Here is a 19,526-nt window from a genome sequence, read left to right as displayed (position 1 = left end):
CATTCTCAGTCTCTCACAAAGACACCTCATGAGTCAGGAGATCCCTGTTGGCTTGCAATCACAGGTAACAAATGGCAGCAGGCAGAGGGACAGGAAAGCTCAGAATGGGTTCCACCTCTTCCCTGCCTGCTATTCCCCCAGCCATCAGCCCGTTGGCTCTTTATCTCTGTCCCACACCCAACGAGACTCCCTAATGGCAGGCATAACCTTGTGCCTGAACCCTCCTGCTCTCCCTGCCCATGTGCAAGCAGCTGCTACACAGCACCACTCTGGGAAGTCCTTGCAGATAGCGCGGGCTTACAAATTGGGGTGGAGCGCAAGCCAGGGGCAAAAAGCAGAAAGGAGTTCATATTATCTCCTTTTCAGGATGTGGAGGTTTGGTTTCCCATGGGAAGCCCCTTTTTTATGTAGGAAAATGAAACCATTTACTCCACATTAAAAGCCACTTGATTCCACAATCTCATCCGTGAAACTGAAGATCAGAATGTAGGTAATCCGTTTTTAGCCCTATTCATGCCTTAGTGCCTACCCCTATGGTGGTGTCCCTTACGAACCCGTGGCATAGGTCCAGCAGGCATGCAGCAGTTAACTTGTCCAGGAACCACCTGGGGATACAAAAACTAAAGCCCCGTCTACAGTCATTTGTATCCCAAAGGGATTTCAGTGTTCCTCTTTTTAGCCTGGCCAGCCCCAAGAGGATTTTTATATAGCAGCTGGCCCAAAGCATCTCCCCTGGCTGCAACTAAAAAGTCCAGCACGTGACACTGTGCTTCATGGGACAGCCAACACTCACACCACTCACCTGCTCCCAGGGCTGGCTGCAGGGACAGGCCAATTCACCTCTACAGCCCCCACAAAGGTAGAATCCTGTGCCTCATGGAGCCCAACACCTAATTTCCTACCTGTATGAAATTCAGGGGCTGCAAGCTCAGGACTGAGAGAGAGACAAGCGTGGACTGCATAACAGTGGAACCAAATGCAAACCTTTATTTCAAGTTGGGTTAGTTTTGCACAGAAGCACTGTTCACAACAGCGGTCCCTTCATTCAGAAGCAAATGACTAAGAATCCAGTTTTTCAGGTTACTCCTCAAAACACCTCCAAACAGATACATAATTTATTTATAAATACAAAATAGGTACTGCAGAACCATCGAGCAGTGCAGCAGTCACAATAGGATTTCCAACAGTTAAAAAAAAGTAAATCTAAATCATCACAGGGTCAGTTTCTTTGGTGGGAACTGAACTCAGAGCATTTCAGTTTCACATCAAGAATAAACGGCCTCTCTCCCACGCCAAGGCTACAGACCCTCATCTCGAGTTCGCTGTCAGTAAAGACAGGCTTTCATATCTCAGCCCTTGAGCGGAGTAGCACGGCAACCTGGGTGGCACAAAATGGTCACTGGGGGGTCTGCTCCCACCCTGGAAGTCAGTACCTGTTGCCAGCCCATCTCAGATGGGAAAGGGGAAGATGCTACAGAAGACAACAGCCTCAGAAAAGATTCCCCTTCTCCTGAAGCCAGTCACAACATTCTGTGTTGTACCTACTGTGTAAAGCTGCAGCACTTCTGCTCGCCTTAAAACTGGGTGCGTTAAGGGAAGAATAATCCCTTTTCCCTATACTATACACTGAAAACCACCTTGGCCTCAGTGGGCCAAGTAATCCCTGAAGCTTTCTCTAGCCATGGCCCATTCTGTGTTGCAGGAAGGTGCACGGTGCTTTGTCAGTGGAGGTGCTGCACAGACAGGAGACAGCCTCCAGCTGCTACAGCTCAAGACAGGTAGTAAGGGGCTCTGGGTTCTGGGAGGTACCATCAGACAGCAGGGCAGCAAAACCGAGCGCAGCAGCAGAGATGGGGCTACAATACAAAGATAACTGTCAGCATTCACTCTAGGAATACATAGGTGTGTCCTGGAATACATGTGTATGTGCACTGTTGTCTATTAAATATCATTAATTCCTCATTAGTAGTGATAGTAGTAGTCCCTCCCCCACCTCAACACCTCAGTTCAAGGGAAAATCTGTGCCACGCCAGTGCCTGCTGCTCCTTGCCATTGGGATGCAGAATAGGAACCTCCAGGTCAGTCATCGGGAGAGATGTTGCACCAGCTGCTCAAACTGCTCCCGCTGCTGGTAGATGTAAAGCTGGGTGTCCCAGAGAGCATCCACCAGCACAGAGTCGTTCACCTCATCCAACATCACCTCTGTCTGCAGCTGTGGGCTCAGCCTGCATACAGCAAGACATCATCACCAACTGAGCACAGACATGAACGCAGGAAGGCACTGAGCCTGCCAAGCACAAGATTTGTGCTAAGTGGCTCTCAAAGTGGCTCCCAACGCAGAATCACAGAATGGTTTGGGTTGGAAAGGACCTTAAAATCATCTAGTTCCAACCCCCCGCCCATGGGCAGTGATGCCTCACACTAGTCCATGTCACCCAAGGCCCTCTCCAACCTGGCCTTGAACACTGACAGGGATGGAGCATTTATCACTTCTTTGGGCAGCCTGTTCCAGTGCCTCACCATCCTCACAGTGAAGAGCTTCTTCCTTATACCTAACCTGAACTTCCCCTGTTTAAGTTCAAACCCATTGCCCCATGTCCTATCACTACAGTCCGTAATGAAGAGTCCCTCTCCAGCATCCTTGCGGGCCCCCTTCAGATACTGGACATCCAGCACGCTTGCAGAGCAGAGGCCTTCCCCCTCCTTCAACGCAAACCTACACTCAAGGCTGAGGCACAGCTCAGCACCTGCACCACTTAAGGCATGGCTCTAAACCAGGCTGTGGCACGGTGGGATAGGGCAGGTCTCAAAGGACCCCATTAGCTAGCATCCCCTGAGACCCCGTTCACTGATCCCAGACAAGGCATGCTTGGGCCATCAGCGCATACAGTGAGCCATGGCATCCTCTGTTATGCCACTGAGGCAGGAGGAGAGGGGCAGGAAGACAGGTCTGGGCAGGCATGCCTCTTGAGGGGACACTATTTGGGATGACACATGCCTCAGGCAGGTCTGAAGTGAAAGGGATAAAAATAGGTTGGTGCAGAGAGCGGAAAGGAAGCTCCTACCGGAAATACGGGACATCTGTCATCTCACACCAGGCCCTGGCACGATCCACAGCTGGGCCATCTGCGTCAGTGCACTGCAGGAGAACCAGGCCCACAGTTAGAGCCTGACTGCCACACTGCTCTTCCCCTGCCTGCAAGAGGCTCCTGGCATCTCTAGCATTTACTAAGTCAAACTGCACAAGCCGCAGAGGGAAAGGGAAAACCAGAAGCAAGTGCATGCCAGAAGGCATCGGTCACCACCAAGAGAGGGGTGGCTTTTTATTCGTTTTAATATAAGAACAGTGCTCCTGATCCTTGGGACACAAGGAACTGCACACTATAGATCCTCCATCCATCACAGCACCAAGTGGATTCCCTTAAGTATACCCCCAGGATGATCTGAATTGCAGCCTCCATGGGATTTCACCTCTATCCATTTCTGTCCCAGCCCAGTACCAACAGAGCCTGTGATTACTACAGGCTTTCTGGGCTATCCTGAAACACCTTCCCTGGGACCCCTGAAATAAAAGACAGGGGAAGCAGAGGGATCTCTCTGGATATTTCCTGACTTTAGGGAGCTAAAAGGACAGAAAGCAACAGAAGCAAGATTACAGTCAGAACCTGTGTTCTGATCTTTCTGGCTGTTATTCATTTGGAGTGTTTTCACGTAATGATCTTTCTAAAGCATGCAAGGACATATGCCTAATTACATACTCTTAACCACTGCTCTGAACTACTGCTTTCTGTTAGTGCTGCTCCCACTTCTCCAGCATTTACTAATTTCCCCAGTAGGGATAACACAGCTTTTCTAAATAAGAAGGAATTGGTGTTTTCCAAGTTGTGGGGTTTGTTTCTGGTCCAGATTGCTCAGATGCTCCCTAAAAGATACTGAGTTTCATGAATTCACACCTGAAAATGTCCCTAAGGGTCATGACCACCATCCTGTCCTCACCTCCTTTCAGCTGCAAGAAATTCCCTTGGCAGTCAAATCCCCAGAGAGGAAGACAGGGCTTCAGACCTGATGTGCACACACAATTCTTAAGTTACCCACTATGTCTATTCCTTGAACTGATCAGAACAGTTCCAAGGAAATACAATTTTCTTCCAAAAGGAAGCAGCTGAAGACTGGAAACCTTTGCTCCCTCCCTGCAAGCAGCTCCAGGGGTCTTCCCTCATCCCTCCTCCCAGTACTCACACAATCCACCACCATCTTGCCGAGCTCCCTGGCTCCAAAGACAGTCTTTGCCAGCTCCCAAGGGTTGGAGGGACGGAAAACATCCACGGAGCTCACTGGTACCTGCGGAGGCTTTCCCGTCCCCAGGGAGACCACCAATCCCAATTTTTTTACTTCCTGCTTTTTACCCTGTGGGCAAACAAAAGATTTGTTTGCAAGGACCAACAATTAATGCAGAGCATTCCCAACACACATCTCCCTCCGTACACTCCCTTCTAAGGCGCTGCATGGCTAACTTGTTTATCCATCAGAGAGGCATCCATCCGTTCCCAAACCTTCAAAGGAGGCTCTGTGGAGCCAATAAAGCCCCAGTTACCAGTCAGGGCCAGGATTTCCCTCACCTTCTTGATGAGTGTCTTGTTGTACTCGTGGATCTCTGTCAGGGCATCGAGGGTTGGGTTGTTGGCTAGCAGCCCACCATCCAGAAAGCGTCCTATGGGCCGGAAGTAAGTGGGAGCTGCACCACTGCAGCGGGCAGCACGCCACACAAGCTGGTCTGGAGGGAGAGAAAGCATATGGCCTCTCGCAGCAACTTTCCTGGGTGCAAGAAACACCCCACCTTCACCCCCACAAAGCAGGGGGCTTGCAACCCCAGAAGACCCTTGCCCTACATTGTTATACCTCCTTCTCCCAACAGCAGGGACTCTGCCTGGATGCACAGGATCATTTGGGGGTGCTTTAAAAGATGTTCTCATCACTTTCTATGTATCATGGCTCACATTTACTCACTACAAGTTTCAATGCTGCTCCCGAGAGCCCAGGGAAAGGTGCTGACTGTATGCATGACTCCTCTAGCACACCCCTTCCTCATGAACCTCTCTGGCCAGCCCCTGGTACAAGAGAAGCCAAGGGAGGAGGAGACTGAAGAAAAGGAAACCACCGCTAGGACCAAGCTACAAGTCAAGATCAAGGACGAGCCATTGCTGGACACCCTGATTTTCAGAGCAATGGGAGGAAGCACAGGAAGTCTTGCATCTCTGAGAGACGGCTTTGTCCCCTGCCAACCAACTGGACTGCTGTGTGCCAGCATGTACCTTGCGGCTGAGTGAGTGGTCTGAATGATGCACTTGTCTTGTATTCAGTGGAGGTTTTTGTCTCTGGCACAGGGTAATTCCGGAAAAGATGGAGTTCAGCTGGCTGGCGGTCACACAATGTGCCTGTCACCATAACCCTGCAGAAGAAGACATAGCAGAGTAAGAGTAAAATGGGGGAAACAAAATGTACTTATGGCTTCAACAGTCTGCACATCACACTTGTTCAGATCTACTCTAAGGAGAAGCTGAGCATCTCTGCTAAGGATGGTTTAGCGCACACCCAGGAGAGCATCAACCAGAGCAGCCCCATGCAGGACTTACTTGGGTCTTTGGACATCTGTCATTTTGGTGTTTTCCCCAAATTCCTTCTTCAAGAACTCATCCAGGGGCTCCGACTCGTAGGGCCGAGACCCCCGGAACACCATGTCCTTCATGCGGAAGTACAGGCAGCGCATGTAGTCCATGGACTTCCCTGAGACAGGCAACAGCGTTGGCAGGAGCAAAGAGCAGGGAGGAAGGGCAGGCAGAACAAACAGCACATCAGAGCTGGGACCTCCCAGCACCAGTGGGAGATGGGAGGAGTCGCTCCCAATCCCATTCCCTTCCCAAGCTGTCATCTGCTCAGAGCTCAGCAGCTTGACTGGGAAGGATTAAAAAGGAAGGGCAAGCTCAGAGCATAGTTTCCCACTAACAGAAAGTGTTGATCACATTGCTGTAAAACCCCCATGGAAAGGGCAGGAAGAACAGGACAATGCACTCTGCAGCACGTACTTCCCAGAAAGCCACCCAAGGCCAGCTGATGTGAGAAGCAAGAGAGGAGAGCAAGAAGGCTTTCCTTCATTAATGAACATCCCTCCCCTCCTTTGGCAGAAACAGCAAATCTCAGTTGGGACTCAGAGAGGCAGCTCCCAACCTACAGAGGAGATCTCAGGCCCACAGGAGCGAGAAGGGGCCCATTATTTGCACTGTGCTCACCATGCACAATAGCCAAGGCCAAGATCCCCCCAGTGCTGGTCCCGGCGATCCAGTCAAAAATCTCACGAATAGGACGACCCACAGCCTTTTCGATAGCCAGGAGGAGCTGGATAAGCACCAGGCCCCGGATGCCCCCTCCATCCAGGCACAGGAGGCGGTCGTGACTGCAGAGAGAGACAGACACAGATGACTCGAAGCTGTGAGACAGCTTACAAATCACAGCATGCCATGTGGGAACGCAGCCCTGGGGATGGGAAACTATGCCAGTAACTAGAAGGCTGCTGTGGACAGTGTAATCAGTGAACAAGTAAATCCAGAGGTGCTTCCTCAGATGCAAGTAAGACTAGGCACAGTCAGATAAGCCTCATCGGAGCTGGTGCAACACCACTTGCTCTTTTAGCCATCTCTAACCTCTGCACCAGAGACACTCATAAGCTGAAAATGCCTCCAGGTCCCTTGGGTATTGTGTCATAAATAAAAAGCAGACAGCTCTACATTCCTTCAGTGCCAACCCTCCCTGTGCTCCATGCAAGGCAAGGTGCAGGCACTGTTGAGGCAGTACACAGCCTGGCAAAGGAGCTGGGTGAGCATCATGGCAGCACGTAGAGATGGGGACATCTCAAAGCCAAAACAGCGTTTGTTGCTCAGTGGCAGAGGGGACAGAGCAGGGTTTTCACCTGCTGAGCTCTGGCTCCACTCCAGCTCCAGGGCTGCAGGCAGGAACAGGCTGTGGTCATTTATGGGAACAGAGATTTATCACAAGGTTCTCGCAAAAACTGCATCAATGGACATTAAATAATGTCAACTCTGAGGACGCCACACTCGCGTGTTTGTGGGGAAACTTCACACACACAGATTTCACCTTCAAGTTGCATGATGGCCTGGACAGAAGCTGTTCCTCACTTACTTTCTTCTGCCCTCACTGGGTGAGTCCACAACATCTGGCGCCTTCAACAACTGCCCAAGCGCTGCGGAAGCATACAGAAGGTCCTTGTACCCTACAGGGCCATGAACATGAAGGAAGAAAACAGTAATTAGAGACCACTTTGCTACCTGAGGCCTCTGCTATGTGCCTCCGAGACAGCAGCCACCCAAATTATACTTAATCAATTAGAAAACCTTCAATTATTCTTCCTACTTTGCCCCAGAAAGCTCAGCCAGAGTACCCAAACCTCCCACTAGTGCAGTAAATGATTTCCACCACCATCATAGAGAGAATATCTAACTCCCTTCCCAACGGAATAAAGCTCCCTGCAGGAGACACAGCCATCTTACCCATGGCCATTAGGTACCCCCCTAGATCAAACGCCACACCAATGAGAAGAAACCCCATCCTTTAGAGCAGGCAGCTGGAGATGCGCTGGTAAAGACAGAGGATTTGTAGAAGCAGATGATGAGCACAGTAAGCAAGAGAGAAGGCAAAGCCTAGCAGCGTGCCCACTACAGAGTAAAATAAAACCTAAATCTACTCCTGCAAGGTAACCTAGGCAGGAGAGCTGTGGGGACAGGGTGGCTCGTCATTACCCCTCAGCTGACGTACACCCAGGCCATCCTGGGTGCAAGGCACCAATCCAAGCTAGGTGAGAAGCCAGCCTGTGAAACCAAAAGAAGAAAGAACAGGGGAAGAGAAGTTAAAATACTCCTGCCAGTGCCCAGGCTGGAAGGTGGCTGTGGATGACAGTGAATGTGGTGAGAGGTTCCTTCAGGGGGCAGAGTCCATGAAGAAAAAGGGCCTTGCTCTGCCACTGCATGAGAGCTGAAATAGGGGGGCTGCCTTCACAAAGTCATGGTGAGAAGAAAGTCCTGGTGTCACCAGCCAGTGAGACTTGTGGTGACACAGACGCACCTCAGAGCCTGGCAGGGGGTTATCCTCCAGCCTCACTGGAGGGTCTTTGCAAAGGACAACACCAACCTGAGCAGGGAAGAGGACCACAAGCAGCTGTTGTTTGTCTGCATGCCCTTCATGAGGGTCAAGCTTTGCTTCAAGCCAACTCACCCAAAGCCCACTCTTTAACCCCTCCCACTGCCTCTGCCTCAGCTCTGGAGCTCCCCAGAGGAGGAAAGCCCGGCATCTAGAATAGACCTAAGGGCTTATTCACACAGTTTGGGCAATAAAGAGCACAAGCCATGACACAATCGTATGTCCTTAGGTAGGCTTTTCGTACACATAAGCCCTGTGACCAGGGTCACTTATCCTTGGGCTTCATCCCTTCCGTCTCCCAGCACCTGGCCTCCAGGATCTGAATGACCAATGATTCCAGCACAACACTGGCAGGTCCTCAAGGCATACCAGCAAGTAGCTCCCCTTCTATACATGACCCAGTGGATAAAGCACATGCTGGTATCTAAGTCCTACGCCTCTTCCAGAGGGTTAGGGGAGTGAGTCTTCCCTTTCATTTTACAGAGCTGTATTGTGTCAGGTCCATGAAACACAAGTTTAGATTACAAGAGTTTAGAGTACACACAGAGGAAAAACAGAGAAAAGAGACAGGATCTTGCAACAGCTGAATGAGAACAGTGACGAGAAACTGAGACCCAGGAGACAGTCCCCAAAGCGCAGCCCATCTGAAGGGGAGAACCGAGACAGTGCTGTGAAGAAAGAAGGGAGGAAAGCGCAGAAGGGCCAGGGAAGGCTTTACCTAAGCTGTTGAAGCTGCTCCGCGAGGAAGGTTGGCCTTCCAGGAAGAAGGAGGTGGCAGCTGGTGCCAGGCTTGGGGAGTCAGGGTTGGGTGGGTGGCAGCGTTCGGTCCCTACAGTTTGCAGCAGGTCTAAGAGCACTTTCCGGTTCGCACCTTAGGTGACGAAGGGGAAGGCACAGATCAGAAAGAGAATCAGTGCACGCACACACTGGTGAGGGCTCTGCCAAATTCACAGCAGCCCTGACCCTCGTAGAACTTCTGGGATGACCCAGGGGAGAGAGGAAAGCACATCCCAGGTATCTGCCCCGGAGCATAAGGTAGCAGGACTTGTGCACAGTAAGGGTACTTCAAGGGTGTGTGCCACACACTTGCCACTGAAGAACTGCCCATATCTGCTTATGCCTGGGCAGTTCAGCAGCACTGCGTCATCCTGTTTTGAGCCTGCAGTGCCTGACATCATGGCATGAAAGACGGGGAGTACGTGCCAGCTTCTCCTCTTGCATCTTATAGAAGAAGTTCATCAAGGGCTATTATTACAAAGCCTATGCCGTTAGCTCAGGAAGTGCCTATGCTATGAGTGACTAGAAGCTGGGAAAGCATGCTAGAGAAGCATCACCCACTCTTGACATGTTTGCACCTCTCCCCAAGACACTGTTTCATGCACCAAGAGAGACAGGTTGCTGGCCGGGTTCACCCTGTAAAGCTGCTGATGTGCTCCTCACCTTTGCTGCTCCTGGCTGCCAACAACCCTGGTGTCTCCCCGAAATCATTTGGGATCTCAATATCTCCTCCAAACACGACAATCGCTTTGATCATATCCAGGTGGTCGTGCTAGGGCACAAGAGAAAGCTCAGTCAAGAGCCATGCTCCCCTCAGCTACTTGACTTCTCATTCCCTCCCTCCTCTTTTCATTAGCCAAAGCAGCCACAAGGGATCACCCCATAAAAGACAACAGCCAGAACTTCACAGGAGCAATCCTTCAAGAAAATCCTCCCTCATCTTCCCAGCAGTCTCTGCAGAAAACTCACCTTCATGGCCAGGTGCAGTGGTGTGTTGCCATCCTGACCCCTGGCATTGGTGTTGGCCCCGTGCGTCAGCAGGACCATGGCACAGTCAAAGCGTCCCCTCTTGACCGCGATGTGCAGAGCCATGTCAGCCGTCCGGCTGGTCACATTCACCTCAGAGCCATACTCAAGCAGCAGCCGTGTCATCTGTGCCCAAGCGTGCATGTGCCAGGTCAAGAAGAGAGAAAGGCATCGTGAGGACAACTGCCTGGATGCTCAAATGATCCAGGTCTCATCACAAGCAAAGCAGGGGAAGAGGAAGGAGCCTTAGCCTGGATATAGCCGGTTGACAGATGTTCCAAGCACTGGAGATGGGGTTTCTCTGCCTTCTACCACAGAACTAGTTGGTGGTTTCACAATCTGGCTAGAGATTCCAAATGTTCTGGAAGTTGTGCGCGGGTGTAATGACTGGCTGAGATCAACAGAGGGAAAAAAGTTCCTACTCAAGCCAAAATCCTTGCAGACTGGAGGGAAAAAGTTTTCTTTTTCATCTTCTCTACAAGCCAAGCAGACTTATGTCTGCTCTGAAACTCCACAGGACATTTCTGAGAGGAATGTGATACTGCAGGAGGGAAACAAGTCCAACCACAGGAATGTCCTTTGCTTGCAACAAGCACTATTCAGGTGCTCCAGGATGGTGTATCACACATGGCGGAAGACACATCATAACCTACATGCCACCTCCCTGAGCTATTTCGACTCTTCCCCTGCAGTTTTTAAGGCATCACTCTGTTTCCTCCCATGAAACTGGCAGGTAATGAGAAGAGAGCTCCCCCCACGGGCAACTGGGCTTCAGTGACAGTGCTCAATTTTCCCAGCAAAAAGGACAAGAAGCTGGCAATTTCACAGCCATGGATGAAACAGTAGGGACAAGCCCACCAGCTGATTTCATTGTAAGGCTCCACCGTCTTGCCCCCCACGGCAAACAGCACTGATCAGCACAGGGCAAAGAGAATTAAACATCAGGCTGCTGGCTGGGCTCTGACACTCTGAGGGCTCTGCCTGGGCACTCAGAAAGGGACAGGTTAGCAGCAGGAGGAATTAACCAGGTGCTGGATGGCAGCACAGGCCCTCACCACAGGCTCCATTTACCTCTGCTTTCTTTGCCCAGTGCAGTGGAGTGGCTTCATGGCGCGGGTCCTTGGAGCAAACCTGGCTGGCATCCACCTCCAGGATGGCCTGGGCACAGCTGGCAAAGACAAGGAGATGAAGGGATGGATGGATGAATGGCTGCTGCCTTGACTCAAGACCTCCACTCACATCAGCACCAACCTCCCGCCCAGAGCCTTTCAGGAAATCCTTCAGCAGCAGCAGGCTCTCTGCAACACCTGCAAGTTCCTCAGCTGCAGTTTTGGTCTGCTCTTTTTAGAAAGAAAGAGAGGGCACAACAGGAAGCACACAAGCAGCACAGTGTTTGGAACAAGCGGAAGAATCCCTTCCCAACTCCAAGTTGTGGGGCAACATCTGCTTCTCCAATGCACGAATACGGCATTTCTGGAAACTCTCAAGACCCAACAGGAAATTCTTCTCTCTCCATGGAAATGTGGGGATAAAACTGAAATAGTTGAATATTTGCTGAAATTAAGGACCTGCGTACTTCCCTACTAGTGAAAAATCACATTACTTGTGAACAGATCAGTATCTAGTGCCTGAAAAACATGATACGTAGACTTATGCTCTCTGCTCTGAAACAACACTAAATAAACCACGTAGAAGAGATGGAGCCCCACTGCAAACTAAGGGACCTAAACACGTTTTTTTTCCCTGTAAATGTATCTCTGATGCTGGAAAGCACTTTCAAAATGCTGAAAATTGTCTAGCAGCAGCTAGTGTTGACTTGAGAGCCCTACTTGTACAGCTTGGACACTGAAAATTAAGTACCAGAAGGCACATGGAAAGGGAATCAAATTTCTCCAGGAAAAACAAAACAGGGAGTAAATATTGTGTCTTTTCCGATTCAGTTCCAATGTGTTTATTATTTCCCTACCCATGGCAGGGGGGTTGGAACTCGATGACCTTAAGGTCTTTTCAAACCCAAACCATTCTACGATTCTGAGATTAAGAGTAAAGAGTACCTTTGACCTACAGGAGACAGGAATAGCCAGGCTTTGCAATGAAAGCTTATTAGGAGGAGAGCACTCAAAGATAGAGGTACAGCAATTAGCAACACTATTTAAGCATCAGTAAATCATCCTCCCACAAGTCATTCTGAGAAAAAGTATTTCACAAACTTCTTCCTACTGAGCACTTTCCTGAAAGGGTCCACTCTTGGACAACCCTGAGCAAGCAGATAGGTCCCCAGGCTGGAGAAAGAGCCCTGCGCTGGCATCCCAAGCAGTTACTTACCCTTTGTGGGAGAACTTCAGTGCTGTGTGGATGGGGTAGCCCAGTGTGCCCATGACACTGCAGCTGGCACGGCATTTCAGCAGGGACCGAACCATGTCCTCTTTGCCCAGCTGACAAGCGAGATGCAGAGCAGTCAGCCCTTCATGGCTCAGGTGGTCCAACCCAGTAGTTGGGGTTTTGCCCAAGAGCTGGGGAGAGGAGACAATTAATAAATAGACAGACAGACATGGAAGATACCATCTCTCTTCTTGAGCTCTCAAGGACAGACTCTGGAATGCTGGGTTCCTCGTGATGCTACAGTCGGTCCTCTCCACCCCTGCTTCCAACAGAGCAGCTATAGAAATGCTCCTTGTTCTCTCTTCCTAGAGGGTTTATTGCAGCTCTCCACGCCCTTCTCCTCTGGCCTGGGTGCTTCTAAGACACCCTTGAGGCGCAAAGGGCTCACACCACCTTGAATGATGCAGCCCAGCAGACTCCCACCACCTCCCACTGCGTGAGCCAAGTTCAGTCCAACAACATGAGAGTGCTGACTGAAATCAGTAGTTTCCTCCCCTGCTGCAGCCCCATCCATTACGACAGCCACTTAGGAAGCAGGAGCTCAACCTCCCCTGCAACTCCACCACTGCTTTCAGACACAAACAGGATTCTGTTTAAAATAGCCATGTGGGAATATATTTGAAGGAATTTTCCTATTCTCCCCTGAATTTTGTATCTGTTTCTCAAAAATATCCCACCGCCATTCTGGTGGAACCCTGCAAGACCTGTGGCAGGAACCTAGTTTCTTTTCTTTGGTTTAGCAAGAAAGAAAAAAACTAACAGGAGACAGATCAGACCTAGAAGTATTTTCGGTAACAAGTCAAGTTGCTGCCATCAGAGAAATAAAGGAAGAGGCCATCTTGTCAATACAAAGGTCTTAAGTACCCTGTTCCACAGCATGGCAAGCCCTGATCGTCATCCCTCCCCCATTATGAGTTAGGAAACCCCAGCACAGTCTGGCAGGCAGAGGGAGAGCTGTCACAACAGGTATTGGGCAAATGGCGGGTGCTGCCATAGGGGCAAGCCCATCTCACCCTCCCACTAGGTGCTGGGGAGCTGACAGACCCAGAGAACAGACATGGAAAGCCACCCACATCTTATGAACCCTGTCACTCTGCCCAAGCTTCTCAGCAATTACGAACTCTCTGGCTTCAGACTGTCTCTGCCTCGAGGCTCTGACTGCTCTCCCTCATGCAAGGGCCACTCAGTTCAGACAACAGGTTCTGCAGCTCAGGAGAGCCGCAGGCAGCTCCAAACTGTCCTTCAGTCTGTGAGCAACACATGCTTCCCCACAGGAGCTTAAACAAATGTTCCCCCTGCTTTGAGGAGATGGAGGAGGAAAGGCAAGGACCTGAAGAAAGGCAGGATCAAGGCCTGATGCAAAGAGCAGTGAAGGACACCTTCTAAGGGAACTTGTTTCTCTCCAATGCAGGGTAGAAGCTGGAGCATGCTTATGGGAAACAGCACCAGTAAAGGGAGGGAAAAAAAGAAGCTGAAATCACCCTCAAGCATTAACTCGATGCTGCAGCAAAGAGAACTGAGTTTCTCCTCCATTATGCAGCTATTTTCCTGTCTCCCTCCTCACAGCATAGAGAGGACCCATTCTAGTCCCACTTAGTCCCTCCCAGCTTTGAAATCACTCGCACCTCGATGATGTGGGGGCTGTTCCCTCGCACAGCATAGTGGAACACAGTCTCCCCATGTATGTCAGTGATGTCCACCCGTGCGTGGCACTCCAGCAGCTCCAGCAGGCACTCCATGTCTCCCTTGCGGCATGCCAAGTGCAGTGGGGTGCAGCCATCCTCACTGTCTACGCTGTTCACACAACTGCAAGAGAGGAGTCAATGTGAGGCCAAGGAAGGGCTGCAAAGAAGAGGATGTGCAGCTGCCCTGGGAGCTGATACAAAGGTACCTCCCATGTCTGCGACAGGCCCAGCTGGTGTGAACCACAAGGTTCACAAAAGCCAGGCCTCCTGCTAGGGAAGGAGCACAGCGAAGGGCGACCAAAAAGCCCTGCCACAGACCCTGTGTGGACCTCTGTTCCTTCCTCTGCCCCCTACATGGGAGCAGCTCCCCCTGACCAAAAGAAGGCAGGGGACAGGTTACAGTCAGCAACCTGGTGCTGCCTCAGACTCCTAACTCCTCACTAGTCTCCTTTATCCTCAGTGAACTTTCCCATGGAAAGAAACCAAGGGCTTGTGGCCAAAACCCACACCCAGAAAGACAGTTATACTGTACCTCCTCTCTCGTGGTTCACAGTCAGCCACCTTCCCCTCCAAAAACCAGTTCCACACGGGTTGCAAGATCTAATTAGTGTTTCTGGCCAAACACTTTGATCCTTTAGCTCAAACACCAGAGCTCTGGGCTTTAATGTCCATTGAAAACTCTCCAATAACCTTACACAGTGAGCCCTGGATCCCCTTTGCTGCCACATCTGTCACTCAGGCAAGACACAGCAAAACTGACACTTTTGAACTCAATCTCTGCAGTAATCACAGGTATATCAAGCTTCTCCATGAAAGAGCTTCCAATGCTTTGGCACATCAAGCTGGGATACCCTGATCAGGCCCAGCCCACCATCCAAGCTCATTCCCAGCACCAGGCCCACCAGAGGCCCCTCCTGCCCCTTGCCTCATGACATGGTTGTGCCGGAAGGTCTCACGATGGCCGATCTCCACCGCGATGTGCGCCGCAGACCAGGTGGGATGGTTGCGGATGCAGTCACTGAGCTGCTGGAGCTCCTCCAGCAACAGGGGCTGGCGCGAGGTCTCGTAGAAAGGGCGCAGCAGCCTGGAGTACTGCTCAAAACGCACCAGGGCATCTGCTTCATTGTCGAGCTGGAAGAGCCTGGAGAAAAGGTAAACACAGCGTTTGTCCTGTTCAGAGAAACAACCTCCATGGCAAACAGCTCTTCTCCAAACAGCAGCGCTGCAGACTTTCCTCATTCCTCCTCATGTGGTGTAACGCTTCTTCCAAGGAAAGAAGGGAGACTACTTCATTAGCAGAGAGCATCTATTCTTCCTGAGCTGCTTCCACAAGCTGTTCCGATGACAACTTCTGATGGCCTCCCCCTCCTCAGGAGCCCACCTGATGGGAGCCACCACCCCGCAGCCACAAGGCACCATGCTCCTAAGCTCATGTCTTTAGTTTCACGTCTTTAGTAACGGTCCGTCACTTACCGGAAAGCGACCTGAGGACTCTGAGGATTCACCAGCAGGCAATCCCAGGAGCGAGAGAGATTGTTCCTGTACAGAGCCACCCTTCCTTCCTCCCTGAGGCAGGTGTGCGCCGCATACTCGGCAGCCGGCACTTCCTTCACCCGGTACGGGTTAGTGAATATCTGCGTGACGCTATTGATGGTGTCCACCAGCCGGCCAAAGAACTGCATCTTTATGGAGCCTCAGGCGGCTTCCCGGCCGCGTCTTGAGGGAAACCCCGGACCTCCGGACCTCGCCTGAACGTAGCGACACACTGCCGGAGAACGCGAAACGAAAGCCGCCGGCGTGAGGGAACCCCGGCACCTTCTTTCCTCCGTCCCCCGGGTAAAGCACCCGCTCCCCCGTCAGCGCCCCACGGCCACCGCCCCCCTCTCTCAGGCGCGTTAACGCTCCGCCTCGGCAAGAAGGGCCCGGTTCCCGGCGCTGGGGGTCGATGACGTCACCGCATGACTGTGTTTTTATGAATGAAAAGAATCCGCGGGTGAGTAATCGCGGGGAGCGGGGTTGGAGGCGTCGCCCGACGGCACGACCCGGCAGCGGCCCCGCGGCACCAGCGCAGCCCCTCGGTAATTACGGGACGGGATTCGGAGGGGAGAAACACCCCCAGGGTGCTCCCTCCGCGTCCGGCTTCACCCACCCCACTCCCCCCGCGCGGGGTCTGGCACGGGCTGGAGGCCGCTGCCCCGCCGCCCGCATCGGGACGGGGAGGGATGGGCTGGGATGAGGGGTGTCCGTGCTCGGGATCATCCGCGCTTCCCTCCCGCCTTCTGGCCACCGCCCCGCAGAGAGCCAACGCGGCTCCCCCGGCTCCGACGGCGGCTCCTCGGCTCGGATTGCATCAGCTTCCAGCCCGCCCGGCTCCACCTTTCCCGCCGCCCCCCCCCCAGCCCCTCACCTCCCCGGCCCGGCCCCCATCGCCCCTCCGGGGGTCTGCTAGCGCGGAGGGGGCGCCCCGAGGCGGGGAGCGGCTACCGAGCTGCAGCCCGGGCTCCCGGCCCGCTCCCCACTCTCCTAAACTCAGGGAGCGGAGGGACCGGCCGCCGGCGAGGGGACAAGCGCCGCTTCCTTGATTTTCCCCCTCCCGGGCTGCTGAATCACGGGGAGGCCGCGGTCCCCGCCTTGCGCCCCTCGAGCCCGTGGACACCCGGCGCTGGGATGGCGACTGGGAGCCGCAGTGCCCACGCCCGCGGAGCCCGCGGCAGGTGGGGAGGCACCTCGGCGCGGGTCCCGGCTGCGTGGCTTAGCCCCTGTTTTGCACCGTGGGGCTGCTGCTTTTACTTTCCTTTCAGCCCTGGGCGGATCTCACCCGGATTTCCTCCCCGAGAGGAAGCCTCAGGCGCTCCCTTTCCCCGGCAGCCGGCTGGGGCATTTCGGGTCCCCCGGTCAAAGCAGCATCCTGACCGCCTCGGGGTGGGATGAAAAGTCCAGCCTTCCCCCGTGACTGTTATGTTTTGCAGTCATTATTACTATCATCATTGTTGTTGTTAAGTACTGTTAAAGGAATAGGGATGAGTTCTGTGGCCGGCAGTGGGGACATGGGCAGGGGGCAGCAGGGCTGGTGCCCTCTGTGCCGAGGTGAGTGGCACAGGGCTGGCAGTAACCAGCTTTTCTCCTGATTGCTCTGCAGGGCCAGTGTGAGGCAAGGATGGCTGCCGATGGACTTGCCAGCAAGGCCCTAAAGGTGAGCGCTAGAGGAATGAGGGGTCTAGGGGTAACGGGGTTGGTTTTGGGGGTCTCAGGTGATGGCCTCTCTCTCTGGCAGGTGAAGCGGGAGCTGGGGGAGAACACGCCACTCCTGTCAGATGAGGAGCTGATGGGGCTGTCGGTGCGGGAGCTCAACCACCACCTGCGGGGCCTCTCCAAGGAGGAGGTGGCGAGGCTGAAGCAGCGCCGGCGGACGCTGAAGAACCGGGGTTACGCCGCCAGCTGCCGGGTGAAGCGTGTGTGCCAGAAGGAAGAGCTGCAGAAGCAGAAGATGGAGCTGGAGTGGGAGGTGGACAAGCTGGCCCGGGAGAATGCTGCCATGCGTCTGGAGCTCGACACCCTCCGCGGCAAGTACGAGGCCCTGCAGGGCTTTGCCCGCACTGTGGCTGCCCATGGCCCCCCTGCCAAGGTGGCCACCGCCAGCGTCATCACCATCGTCAAGTCTGGTGCCAACCAGGCCGCCTACTCCTAGTGCTGGCCTCCATTCCCCGGCCTGGCACAGTCTTCCCGGGGTGCCTTCCCCCACCAGTTGCCTCCCACCCCTTCCCCAACCTCCTCCCTGCCAGGACCTGTGCCTGAAATCCTCCTTCTCCCATCCCTTGACCTCCAGCTCCCCCACGTGGGGGGGGGGGCTGCTGCAGTTTGGGTGCTAGGGTGGAGGACAGGACCCCATCAGTGAACCCCAAAGCCCTGCAGCCCTTTCCCCTCTGGGGGCACAGGCAGAAGAGTGTGAGCCTGTGCAGGCAGCAGTGGGGAAGCATCCCACGGCTCCAAGCTGGCAGGAAAACCCCAAGCGCCTCATTTCTTTGGGGAAGGCATGGGAGAGCCGAGCATGGGCCAGGCACTCCCAGGAGCATGTACCAGGATGGGAAAGGCAGGGAGGGAGCAAGGGATAGAAGGAATAGGATGGAGAAAGGATATCACCATTAGCCCCAGAATTTGGACCCTGGCTGGAGCAGGGGTAGAGGTAGCAGCATGGTTGAGAGTCTAAGGATGGAGGTGGTGAGGGAAGGTGACGTGTCAGAGTGTAAGAGAAAGTAGCTGCAGGTTGGTGGCTGGTAAGGGTAAGCAGGATGGGAAAGTGCTGTGGCAGCCTGCGGTGCTGCAGAGGTGATGGTGATGAAGGAAGGCAGGGGAAAGCTGGGGGATGTGAGTGGGAGAAGCAGTGGTACTGGTTTATCTTTCTCCATCATGCACATCCTTCACGCCTCTTCCGGCCTATGGGTTGCTCAGCCCAGCTGGGTGTCTCCAAAATGCAGCAGCACTGGCAGGAAGGAAGTGGAGGCAGCTGGAGCAGAGATAAACACTGTTTTGCTCAGCACAGGCCAGCTTGCACTGCCCCACCAAGCGCTCCCCAGTGCCCCACTGCCAACAAAGCCCATGCAAAGGTGCTCCTGACCCCTGAGAGCCAGAGCTGTGGAGGTGGAGGTACAGGAGGTAGGAAGCAGGCACAGAGAGCATCTGTGCTCCTGGGAGCTGCCTGGCAGGCAGGTAGGCTCCTGCCCTTAATTTTCCTCCAGCTTGGACACCCATGTGGGACAACCAGCTTCTTCCACAGGCTGAAATGCTGCGGAAGAGTTGTGTTTGCTAAATACAGGCAGCACGGGGAGGTAATGGGAGGCAGACCCTCAATGGCATCTGCTGCTGTAGATGATCCCCCCCCTTTCTGCCCTTCTGCTCACGCCAGCCATCCTTGGTTGCAGCCTCCATCCCCTCCCCAGAGAGAAGTGCCCACCACTGGTGGAGGGGGCACTGTGGTTCGCACACCCCCACCCTGACTCCTCTTGGGTTTATTTATTGCACGAACATAAGTTATTTTCACGTCCTCTTTGCCATTCCACCTCTCGGCACAGCCAGGATGTTGGTACAGAGCCGTACTTTATATTTTATATATACAAATCACATTTTATCTTATATAGAGAAAAAAATATACTTATTTATTTTCTGACTTACAGTACGTGTCCTACCTGACTCCTCTGTATTTTGTAGACTTTACAAATAAAGCAAGTTCTTTGTCGTTGGGTTTTTTTTCCACAGCAAGAGTGTGTTTGGTCATTCTGAAACTTGAGGACAGAGCTGTCTCTGTGAGAGTGGCTTTCTGGCTCCCTCTAGCTTTGCTGCAGGATGTGCTCAAGAACGTACCTGAAAGTAGATGGGGCTGGGGGGCAGCTTATGACTTTTTAGAGCAAACACAGATTATTAGAGTCACAGGCTGGTTTGTGTTGGGGAAGG

General features: G+C 53.0%; 2 protein-coding genes across 4 annotated transcripts; one reads left to right on the top strand and one right to left on the bottom strand.

Moving 5' to 3' along the window:
• Positions 1–990: 990 nt before the first annotated feature.
• On the bottom strand, positions 991–15,802 carry PLA2G6 (phospholipase A2 group VI). Of its 2 annotated transcripts, XM_057420453.1 has the most exons (16): positions 15,552–15,802; positions 15,004–15,219; positions 14,019–14,199; positions 12,337–12,524; positions 11,083–11,179; positions 9,955–10,137; positions 9,649–9,757; positions 8,927–9,079; positions 7,195–7,285; positions 6,288–6,451; positions 5,634–5,784; positions 5,313–5,449; positions 4,620–4,774; positions 4,240–4,407; positions 3,066–3,139; positions 991–2,225 (listed from the first exon to the last, which is right to left on the bottom strand). In XM_057420453.1, the coding sequence occupies exons 1-16, from the start codon at positions 15,758–15,760 to the stop codon at positions 2,084–2,086; spliced, it is 2,418 nt and encodes an 805-aa protein (XP_057276436.1). In that variant the 5' UTR covers positions 15,761–15,802; the 3' UTR covers positions 991–2,083. The 2 variants fall into 2 exon arrangements, with proteins under 2 accessions (XP_057276436.1, XP_057276434.1); XM_057420451.1 differs by lacking the exons at positions 8,927–9,079; positions 15,004–15,219; positions 15,552–15,802 and having other exon boundaries at positions 14,019–14,216.
• Positions 15,803–16,028: 226 nt separating this feature from the next.
• MAFF (MAF bZIP transcription factor F) lies at positions 16,029–19,310 on the top strand. 2 transcript variants are annotated; one of them, XM_057420466.1, is made up of 3 exons: positions 16,029–16,071; positions 17,218–17,271; positions 17,353–19,310. In XM_057420466.1, the coding sequence occupies exons 1-3, from the start codon at positions 16,051–16,053 to the stop codon at positions 17,764–17,766; spliced, it is 489 nt and encodes a 162-aa protein (XP_057276449.1). In that variant the 5' UTR covers positions 16,029–16,050; the 3' UTR covers positions 17,767–19,310. The 2 variants fall into 2 exon arrangements, with proteins under 2 accessions (XP_057276449.1, XP_057276450.1); XM_057420467.1 differs by having other exon boundaries at positions 16,048–16,156.
• Positions 19,311–19,526: the final 216 nt, after the last annotated feature.

This window comes from Pezoporus wallicus, unplaced genomic scaffold (genome assembly GCF_028554395.1).
Source record: "Pezoporus wallicus isolate ANWC-B61680 ecotype Strahan unplaced genomic scaffold, APGP_CSIRO_Pwel_v1 contig_2871, whole genome shotgun sequence".
In the NCBI taxonomy this organism is placed as follows: domain Eukaryota; kingdom Metazoa; phylum Chordata; class Aves; order Psittaciformes; family Psittacidae; genus Pezoporus; species Pezoporus wallicus.
This window is presented reverse-complemented; position numbering and strand designations above follow the sequence as displayed.